Raw genomic sequence first — 10,948 nt, 5'->3', positions numbered from 1 at the left:
TTAGCCCTGCTGCCTTACAGCTCCAGGGAGAGGGTTTGATTCTGTTGTATTGAGTTTGGATTTTCTCCCTGTGACTGCATGGGTTTCCCCTGGGTGCTTCTGTCTCTTCCCAAAAAAGTGCTGTTAGGTTATTTAGCTGCTATTAATGACCGCCCCCAGTGTAGGTATGAAGCAAAAAGAGTAAAAGGGAGAAATTAATGGGCATGTGTGAGAGAATAAGTTGCAGAGCTACAAGGAGAAAGGAAATGGGATTGATAGGATTGGTGTCTGGTATGGACCTGACTGGGCCGAATGACCTTCTTTGCCATGGTAGGCAAACAACTCATCAGATTGGTTTATTGCCATGTCCACCAGGGTCCAATGAAATTCCTTGTCCACATGAAGCTCACAGAGTAAACAGTAGACTTGGTAATAATAGATACAATGACGAGCATAAAATAGCAGAAACATTGGTCAGAAGACACTGTTGGCCAGCTGAGGGTTCTGGAAGGAACTACTAACCAGCAAGTGTGCACAGCGATGCACCCTGCACCACTGTGCCCACGCTGCAGTGGGGAACGTTATGGAAGCCCTGCATTTGGCATTAAAATCGTCATATTTAATGTTTTAGCACTTAAATATTTACTGATAGCAATATTTAAGTGTTGCATTCTTCCATGTTATTGCGCAATTATTTAACTCAAACCCATCCCGTTGGGGTCAATGAGTTTTGCATTTAGAGGTTACATAGATTTTGCAATTCGCCCTGGGCCACCGCGCTGATTGGCCGCTGTTGGAGCCGGACCCCGCCTTCCGCCGCGCTGATTGGTGGCTGTTGGAGCCGGACCCGCCTTCCGCCGCGCTGATTGGTCAGCGGATTGGAAACCGCTTGTGGATTGAGTGACAGTCGTGGCAGTCACGTGAGAGCGGGGAGGCTGCGGGATGTGTCGCTGGATTGTTGCGTTCCTGGGCATCTGGCCAGGTAACGGGACGGGACAGGTAACCGGGGAGGGAGGGACAGGTAACCGGGGGACAGGCGGTGGGTGCAGGGGGGACAGGTTGGGGATCAGGTAGGAGGTGCGGGAGACAGGTAACTTGGGACAGGCGGGGGGTGCAGGGGGGACAGGCGGGAGATCAGGTTGGAGGTGCGGGAGGGATCAGGCAGGGGGTGCGGGGGACAGGTGGGGGTGTGCATTGCTGTGCACAGTTGCTGGTTAGTAGTTCCCTCTGGAACCTCCAGCTGGCCAACAGTGCCTTCTGACCCAATGTTTCTGCTATTTTATGCTCGTCGTTGTATCTATTGTATTATTACCTTGTCTACTGTTTACTCTGTGAGCTTCATGTGGACAAGGAATTTCATTGCACCTTGGTGTAAGTGGCAATAAACCAATCTGAGGCAGGGATGGCACAGAGCAGAGCAGAATTAGTTTGGGAGGTGCTGGGCAGAGGGGGGTAGTGCATCGTCAGAGGTGCTGAGGAGAGGGAGGCTCACGGTCGGTGCTGGGCAGTGACTCCGGGCTGTGAGGGAGCTCCACTCACCCTGCAGTGCTGGGTAGAATCTGGCACTGAAGGCCAGTGCCACTGAGCAACAAAAGAGAAGGAAGTGGTCGATTCTGACTGGGCTGTGACCCTGTTGGTCACCCTCCTACAGGAAAGATGCCATTAAGCTGGAAAGAGTGCACAAAAGATTGCCAGGACTCAAGGGCCTGTGTTATAGAGAGAGGTTGGGCAGGCTGGGACTTAATTCCTTGGATTGTAGGAGACTGAGAGGTGTATAAAATCATGAGGGGCATAGGTAGGGTGAATGCACGCAGTCTCTTTCAAAAACTAGAAGGTGTAGGTTTAAAGTGAGAGATTTAAAAGGGACCTGAGGAACAACTTTTTCACCCAAAGGGTGGTGGGTGTGTGGAACGAGTTGGCAGAGGAAGTGGTTGAGGCAGGTACAATTACAACATTTAAGACATTTGGACAGGTACACGGACAGGAAAGGTTTACAGCCCCTTGAGCCTGTTCTGCCGTTCAGCCAGATTATCTGATGTCAAATTCAGTTCCTCTTTCCTACCTCCTCTGTCTCCACTATTGTCCAAACAATCTGTCCATCTCTGAACCATGAGTACGTTCAATGATTTAGTCTCCATGGTGCCTTGTGGGGGAGATTACCAATGTTTTCCAACTCTGTGAGAGAAGGAATTCCTCCTCCACTTTCCTTCTGTAGTAGATCCCCCTCCTCCCCCCCTCCCCCCCCCTCCCCCCCCTCCTCCCCCCCTCCCCCCCCTCCTCCCCCCCTCCCCCCCCTCCTCCCCCCCTCCTCCCCCCCTCCCCCCCCCTCCTCCCCCCCTCCCCCCCCCTCCTCCCCCCCTCCCCCCCCCTCCTCCCCCCCTCCCCCCCCCTCCCCCCCCCTCCTCCCCCCCCTCCCCCCCCCTCCCCCCCCCTCCCCCCCCCTCCCCCCCCCTCCTCCCCCCCCCTCCCCCCCCCTCCTCCCCCCCCCTCCCCCCCTCCCCCAAAGAGAACACCCTCTGAACATCTCTGTAAAGACCCCTCAATTATTTGTTTAAACAAAATCATCTCCTTTCTTCTCACCTCTATCATGTGTAGACCAGAATCAGCTGATGAGTGTGAATCAAGGATCAGGGTCCTTGTTGGGGTGGGGAGTGTGCTGGACCAGATTCTGCTCACCTGACCCCTTTGAACACTGAAACATTCCCCACGAGCAGAGCAGAGGCTGCTTCTGCACGGCCAGCCCTCATCACCTGTGGGTCTGGGTGAAAATCGTGAAGTGACAGTAAGGTGTGTATTGGACACAGCTCTGGTTGTGCTGTTTCCTCTAAGTAGTAGTGTGTCAGAGGCTTGGAGAACATAGAAGGAACGTCAGGTGCCTAGTGTACCTCCATGTCCATGATTTTCCTGGTTTCCTTTTGAAAGAATTACGCAAACATACATGTGATTATGTTTGCTATAATTCTTTCAAAAAGATTCTTCAATAGAATTTCAAAGCTATTAGTACTTTGGTTAGTAGGGGGGGGGGGGGGAGGGGCCATTTGACCTAACCAGTCCACGTCAGCAGTTAGACTCTATATAAGCCTCTACCTATCCGTCCTTGTCTACCTCCATCAGTGTAACCCACTAAGATCCTTCAGATTTATCCCTCTAAAGTATATCTGTGCCAATGGCCACAGTTGTTCCCATGGAAAACCAGGTCCATGTTCTCACCACTGTTGGGTATTGGCCTTGCCTTCAGTTGCCAAAGCTCTGAAATTCCTGCCCTGATCCATTCTTGCTGCCTCTCCTCTTGTCCAAAGCTCCCTGGACTGCTTTTAAACCAATCTGTCCAAATTCTTCCTCATCTTTATTAGAGTAAAGGTTCTTTATAAACTTAATTGTTTTTTTCTTTTGAATTGAATTGAGTAGCGTAGCGGTTAGCATAACGCTATCATAGTGCCAGCGATCGGGGTTCGATTCCCGTCGCTGTCTGTAAGGAGTTTGTACGTTCTCCCGTGTCTGTGTGGGTTTCCTCCGGGTGCTCCGGTTTCCTCCCACGTTCTAAAAGACATACGGGTAGGTCAATTTTTGTTTAAAATGGGCGGCGCGGACTCGTTGGGCCAGAAGGGCCTGTTACCACGCTGTAAATAAAATTTAAAAAATTAAAAAAGTTGGGAAGTCCTATTGCAGCTGTATGAAACTTTGGTTTGGTCACATTTGGACTGTTGTGTGGCATTCTGGTTGCCCTGATCTAGGAAGGATGTGGTGGCTTTGGAAAGGGTGCAGGAGATTCACCAGGATGGTGCCTGGATTAGAGAGCATGAGCTATAAGGAGAGGTTGTTTTCTCTGGAGCAGTGGAATCTGAGGGAAGTGTGTGTGTGTATATATAGATGTAGATATACATATAAAAAAAAACATTATGAGAGTTATAGATAGGGTAGACTGTCAGTCTTTTTTCCCAGTATGGAAATGTCAGACACTAGAGGGCATAGGTTTAGGGTGAGAGAGGGAAAGTTTAAAGGAGATGTACGAGGTTTTTTTTACACAGTGGTGGGTGCGTTGAAAATGCTCCCGGGGAGGCGGTAGAAGCAGATACAACAGTAACATTTAAGAGGCGTTTAGACAGGCACATGAAGAGGCAGGGAATGGAGGGATACAGACCATGTGCAGGCAGATTGGATTAGAATATATTGGCAGCGTGGTCGGCCCAGATATGGTGGGCTGAAGAACCTGTTCCTCTGCTGTTTATGTTCTAATTCCTGGTTTGATCGATGACCTATGGTTTTGCTGCTTCCTCCCAGTGGAAGCACCATCTGCTCTTCAAAACCTTTCATAATTTTATCGACCTTGCCAAGTCTCCTTTTGGCATTTACTTTTAAGTGGAAAGTGACACAGAATATTGCAGATCTTAGAACTCTTGAAATAACAGACTGGAGGTACAAGGCAGCAGACCTGTGCAGGGAGAAACGGGGCTAATGTATTTCACCTGTATCAAAACATGAACCTTGTTTCTCTCCACAGATGCTATGTAATCAGTTATTTCCATTTACTGATTTTAGCTAGAAAAGAGGCCCCAACCTGACCACCTTTTCCAAATAATATCTTCCCTCTTCCAAACCCTTTTGCATCCACTCCATACGAGTGTATGAATTAGGAGCAGGAGGAGGCCAGCTAGAGCCTGCTCTAACAAGATGGTGGTTGGGCTGACTATAACCTCAAATCCACATTGCTGTTTACCCCAGTAACCTTTTACCTCTTTGTTTATAAAGAATCTGTTTGCTACTGCATTAAAAATCTGTTTCTACTGCCCTTTGAGGATGAGAGTTCCAAAGATTCATGTCCTCAGAGAAAATACTTTGCCTCATCTGCCCAAAATGGACAACCCATTATTTTTAAACAATGATCCCTAACTGGAGGTTCTCCCACAAGAAACATCCTCTCCAGGCCCACCCTCTCAGGACCCCTGGGGATCTTTCATGTTTCGATCAAGTACCCTCTCACTTTTCTAAGCTTCAGCACCTAACAAGCCTGGGTTGTCCAATCTTTCCTCATCAGACCACCACCACTCTAGGTACCAATCTAGGAAACCTCCTCTGGACCTTCGTGGCAATCAGAGTGCTCCATCTATAGCTAAGGTTAGGTGTACATTTATTGAGAGGTTTTCTACATTTCAGTTCTGTCTGTCTGGAACCGAGTTCTGGAGCTTGGTTTGTTTTTCTTGGTGCTTTTTGATCAGATGCAACATTTAGTCGTGTGACTTCATTAGCTGTTTAATGATGTTAAGTCATTACATAAAGGTAAAATGAATAAAGGTAATTTCATTTCAGTGCTAAAGCTCAGTTAATGAACTTGAGATTCAGAAACCCAAGACAGCTGTCTAGAAATTAACCCTAATTTTTTGTTAGCTGTTTTCATTCCAGAGCCATGCAATTGAAAATTGATTTAACTCAGTGTAAATTCTTTCTATGTGTGTTTCCAAATCAAATCACACCAGTGGGGAAATTCAGCTGGGCCTTTCACGTTGAGTCTCCCGACCGCTGCCTCGCCACAAATCTGGTGTCCATGTCATAATGTCAATCCTCAAGGAACCCCCTTTTGGAGCTTTGCTGGGGAATTGATGTCAATGACCTCTGGTTTTGTGGTCCTCCACCAGTGGAAAGGCTATCTATTCTACCAAAGCCCTTCACGGCTTTATTGACCTCTGCTAAATCTCCTTACACTCTTTAATTTCAAGTGGAAAGTAACCTGGAAGCAGTGTCCTGGGGTTGCCTGTCCCAGGAGACTATGATCTTGATTCTGTATCACCTATCTGAAGACTGTCAGGAAGGTGAGAAATTTAGCTTAGTCCCACCCTGCCCAGGATGATGCTCCCAATCCCTCATCTCTCTACCTTGCAGCAACAATGCTGGTCTTTCCATTGGCCAGGCCACCTGAGCCTCCGATCAGCAGAGCTGGATGGTACCTGGTCATCCACCCACGTGGTCTGCTCCACCATTCTCCCTCCCCTTCCAGACCCAGTCAGGTCTGACGTCGGGCGAAGAGTACCAGGGGACAGAATTTTGATGCAGTGAGACAGCAGCCTAAACTAATTGTTATCATGCTGAGGGTGTGCTAGAACTTCTAGGCAAGCATGTGTCGGAATTGGAATCAAGTTTATTATCACCAACTGGTGTCGTGAAATTTGTTTTGCAGCAGCAGTACAGTGCAAAGACTATAAATTACAAAATAAATAGTGTAAAACAAGCAATAACAAAGCAGTGTTCGTGGACCGTTCAGAAATCTGATGGCGGAGGGGAAGAAACTGTTTCTGAATCATTGAGTGTGGGTCTTCAGGCTCCTGTACCTCCTCCCCAATGGTAGTTACAAGAAAAGAGCATGTCCTGGTTGGTGAGGGTCCTTAATGATGGATGCCGCCTTCTTGAGGCACTGCCTCTTGAAGATGTCCTCAGTGGTGGGGAGGGTTGTGCCCGTGATAGAGCTGGCTGAGTCTACAACCCTCTGCAGCCTCTTGCGATTCTGTGCATTGACTGGAGCATCCATACCAGGCTGTGATGCAACCAGTCAGAATGCTCTCCACCATACATCTATAGAAATTTTCAAGAGTCTTTGGTGACATAGCAAATCTCCTCAAACTCCTAACGAAGTAGAGCCACTGGCGTGCCGCCTTCGTGATTGCATCAATGTATTGGGTCCAGGATGGATCCTCTGAGATGCTGATGCCCAGGAACTTGAAGCTGCTCACCCTTTCCACTGCTGACCCTGAAGTATTTGGTGATCACACTATAAAAGTTGTGTATGTTTTTAACTAAAGTATTTTCTTTTCTAGTGCTGGATGCCAAGCCTTTGAAAGCTCCTTCATTTGGAGAAATTTACCATGTTTCAGGTACGGTGCATGCTTTTTAAGTAAGACGAGTTGTGCAAATATAGTGCCATTATGTGAAAAAGGAAACCCTGAACGCTTAAGTGAATTGTCCTATTTTTGGCAGCCTTTTACCTAAAGCTTTACGGGGTGAGGAGCAAAATAGAACAGTGTAGGAGCAACTTGGAAAAATGTCTTTGAATCTTAAATCGAGGAAGTCAGGGGAATCGTGTTGTTGCTCAATGTATTGTCTCGTCAGGTCACCACTAGTTTTTAATGAGCATTCCGTTCCACAATACGTAATGCCCAGAATGAGAGGGATATTGACCTTTTTAGTGACACTGGAGTTGTAATTCATCCTTGGTTACTTATGGTATATGACACACGGCTGCTGGGCAGGAGGGTACAGGCTGTGGCCGCTAGTGGTGTGTGCACTTGGTGCAAGTACATCAGGATGAATTTTCCACTCTGTGTTGTAAAACACAATAAATGGAAAGCTCAGCATGTGCCACCTTCACATTCCCATCACAATGACCTTTCACATTTGATGAAGTTGGGTGGAATTGTTTTTCTGATTCACTATCTATGGCGTTGATAGTGACCCAAGTAAGATGATGAGCTAAATTTCTGGGGAATGATAGGACGGGACCAACTGAAAGCTTTAAAATATCAATGCTACTTTGAATAAGATCTGTTGTGTAACTTTGCAGATATTTGATCAGTCCATCTATTGTTTTTATTTTCCTTAAAACAATGGCTTTTGGACAATCTCAGTAAGGAATACTGGGTCCAGTTAATCTGCATCAATCATGTTGCAAGCACTTCACATGCCTTGGTCTTCTTTGAACACTCACAATGGAAATTTCAAGGCTTCTTTATGTGTAACGATTACCCAGGCAAAGCTTGTAAGACATTTGCAAATTGACAGAACTGAGTCAGAGACTCTGTCAGTGAACTGCAGATGTTGGAACTTTGCATTAAAACAATATGCTGGAAGCAGCAGGTTGGGCAGTGCAGGCAAGCTTGTTCTGGTACTGGAAATTCGCCCTTACAGAATTCGCACATCACTACCCAAAAATTTGAGAGAAATTCGCTTACATGGAATTTGGGTGGGGAAAAAGAAGTAAATAAATACAATTTTTTTTCAACTCGCGTTTATTGAGGCATGTGCAATGATGTTGCTTTGCTTTAGAACATAGGACATTACAGCACAGTACGGGACCTTTGGCCCACGATGTTGTGCTGACATTTTATCCTGCTCTAAGATCTAGCTAACCCTTCCCTCCCACACACCCCTCCATTTCTCTATCATTCATGTGGCTATCTAGGAGTCTCTTAAATGTCCCTAATGTATCTGCCCCCACAACCTCTGCCAGCAGTGCGTTCCATGCACCCACCACTCTCTGTGTGTAAAAAAAAACACATACCTCTGACATCCCCCTTATACCTTCCTCCAATCACCTTAAAATTATGCCCCCCTTGTGTTAGCCATTTTTGTCCTGGGAAAAAGTCTCTGACTGCCCACCTGATCTATGCCTCTTATCATCTTGTACACCTCTATCAAGTCACCTCTCATCCTCCTCTCCAAAGAGAAAAGCCCTAGCTCGCTCAACCTTTCCTCATAAGACATGCTCTCCAATCCAGGCAGCATCCTGGTAAATCTCCTTTGCACCCTCTCTAAAGCTTCCATATCCTTATAATGAGGTGACCAGAATTGAGCTCAATATTCTAAGAGCGGTCTAAGCAGAGTTTCATATAGCTGCAACATTACCTCGTGGCTCTTGAACTCAATGCCCCGCCTAATGAAGGCCAACACACCATACGCCTTCTTAACAACCCTATCGACCTGCATGGCAACCTTGAGGGACCTATGGACATGGACCTCAAGATCCCTGCTAAGAGTCCTGCCATTATCCTTGTATTCTGCCTTCAAATTCGATCTTCCAAAGTGTATCCAAGTGTCCACTTTTCCAAGTTGAACTCCATCTGCCACCTCTCAGCCCAGCGTTACAGAAAATCATTATGCGGACCGTTTTCTAGGAACGCAACCATACCCCCACCTCCCTATAACGCAGGGTAATTGCTTTATTATTGTCACATGTATGAGATGCAATAAAAAGCTTTGCAGCTATCCAGACAGATCATTCCATACATGGAGGTGGTACCAGAGCGGGGAGAAAAATCAGTGCAGAATATAGTGTTACAGTTACAGAGAATGTGCAGCACACGGTCACCTGTATCTGTGGAATGAAAAACAGTTAATGTTTCAGGTCAAAGACCTTGCATCAGAACTAAGTATCTGTATCAAACTGCTTTCTGGCAGTAATCTTTTGAGTTGAAGTGGCAGGTACTTTTTGTTAGCTGTGTAGGATGAGAAGGAGCGAGTGATATTAAAGCAGTTTGAAATCAGAAATGTCCAATACTATTCTGGCTTTGCTTCCAACCTTCCCTGACGTGGGAACAAGATCCATACAGAACAGTAATGTGAGGCTTGATCCGAAATAGCAGAGTTGGTCCCAGGAGCTGCCAGTCAGCATTATTCCTATTTGCTGCTGAGATTGCAGAAGGGGCTGTTATGGTTTCAGCTGTTTCAAAACAACCCTGTAAAGTGTTGCAACGAAATGCAATAGTCTAAATGTGATCCTGAATATTCCATTGTCAGCAGTGAATAATCAGAGATTTACAAGATTGCCCAGGGAAAAATAAATCAGACACCAGGCCTACGTGCACTGTTCCAGCTGCATTCTTGAGTGTATTCCAGGCCCACTGAACTTCTTGGATCATCTATAAGTTCACTTCCTTCCAAATGCAAAGCTTTATTTGAGGATCCCTCCACTAGTGCACAATTTAAGTTCTGACTCTGCTTTAGATTTCTACAACAGTGTAGCAGCATTAGAGAACCACCAATCTTTGTGTCATGGTGCCTGTCACTTAGAAAACTGTTTACAGTACTGGGTTCCTTGCTTCAGAGGAATAACACTGGAGGGAAGGGGAACTACTGTGATAGTAAGTCTAATCTTTAATGTCGTAGTTTAGTAATAAGCACATGATTTCTTGAACAATCAAGAGACTGGGTTTAGGGAAATGAGATCGGTGATGATTTTATCTTGTGGTCTGGGTCGATTGTCTGAATAGGACTTGTTTCCCAGTGTTGATTTGTCAGGTACCTCGAAGTTCACTTGCAGGTTAGATGGTCGTCCCTATTTTATTCCTCAGTTCCACCCAAATTGCTTCAGTAGTTGAGCCCTCCTGTATGTCCTCTGAGCACTACTGTGACATTTTCCCTGATGAGTAATGCCTCCCCTCCCCCTTTAACGCCTCCACCTCTATCATGTCTAAAACAACAGAACCCCAGAACACTGAGCTGCCCCTCCTGCAACCAAGTCTCACTAATGGCTACAACATCATAATTCCACGTATGGATCCACACTCTAAGTTCACCTGCCTTACCTACAATACTCCTTGCATTGAAATAGATGCAACTCAGAACATTAGTCCCACCACACTCAACCTTTCGGTTTCCATCTTTGCTTGTAGTCTTAACACTACTTTCCCCACAGCCCCTCTACTTGCTGTCCTGCCAGTCTGGTTCCCACCCCCCAGCAACTCTAGTTTAAACCCTCCACCCTTCCTCCCCCGAGCATCACTAGCAAACCTTCCCCCAAAGATATTGGTCCCCCTGCAGTTCAGGTGCAAATCGTCCCGTTTGTACAGATTCCACCTGCTCTGGAAGAGAGCCCAATGATCTACAAATCCGAAGCCCTCCCTCCTGCACCATCTGCTTAGCCATGTGTTAAACTGAACCATCTTCCTGTTATCTTGCCTCAGTAGCATGTGGCACGGGTAGCAATCCTGAGATCACCAGGAAGGAGATAGAGAGCTGAGTGGAATGGTGTCATGACAACAACCTTTCCCTCAATGTCAACAAAACTAAAGAGCTGGTCATTGACTTCAGGAAAGGGGGCAGTGTACACGCATCTGTCTACATCAATGGTGCTGAGGTCGAGAGGGTTGAGAGCTTCAAGTTCCTAGGAGTGAACATCACCAACAGCCTGTCCTGGTCAAATCACGTAGATGCCACGGCCAAGAAAGCTCACCAGCACCTCTACTTCCTCAGGAGGCTAAAGAAA

General features: G+C 46.7%; 1 protein-coding gene across 1 annotated transcript in view; it reads left to right on the top strand.

Annotated features, from left to right (window-relative positions):
• The first annotated feature begins 880 nt into the window (after window positions 1-880).
• Window positions 881-10,948, top strand: part of LOC127581680 (digestive cysteine proteinase 2-like) — a 34,527-nt gene continuing 24,459 nt past the window's right edge. The window contains exons 1-2 of the mRNA XM_052036294.1: window positions 881-961; window positions 6,786-6,842. Of these exons, the coding sequence (XP_051892254.1) occupies window positions 922-961; window positions 6,786-6,842 (97 nt within the window). The 5' untranslated portion in view covers window positions 881-921. The remainder of the gene's footprint in view (window positions 962-6,785; window positions 6,843-10,948) is intronic.

The sequence above is a fragment of the Pristis pectinata genome, chromosome 22 (assembly GCF_009764475.1).
Source record: "Pristis pectinata isolate sPriPec2 chromosome 22, sPriPec2.1.pri, whole genome shotgun sequence".
Taxonomy (NCBI): domain Eukaryota; kingdom Metazoa; phylum Chordata; class Chondrichthyes; order Rhinopristiformes; family Pristidae; genus Pristis; species Pristis pectinata.
The sequence above is the reverse complement of the archived record's forward strand: the minus strand, read 5'-3'. Positions and strand labels throughout refer to the sequence as shown.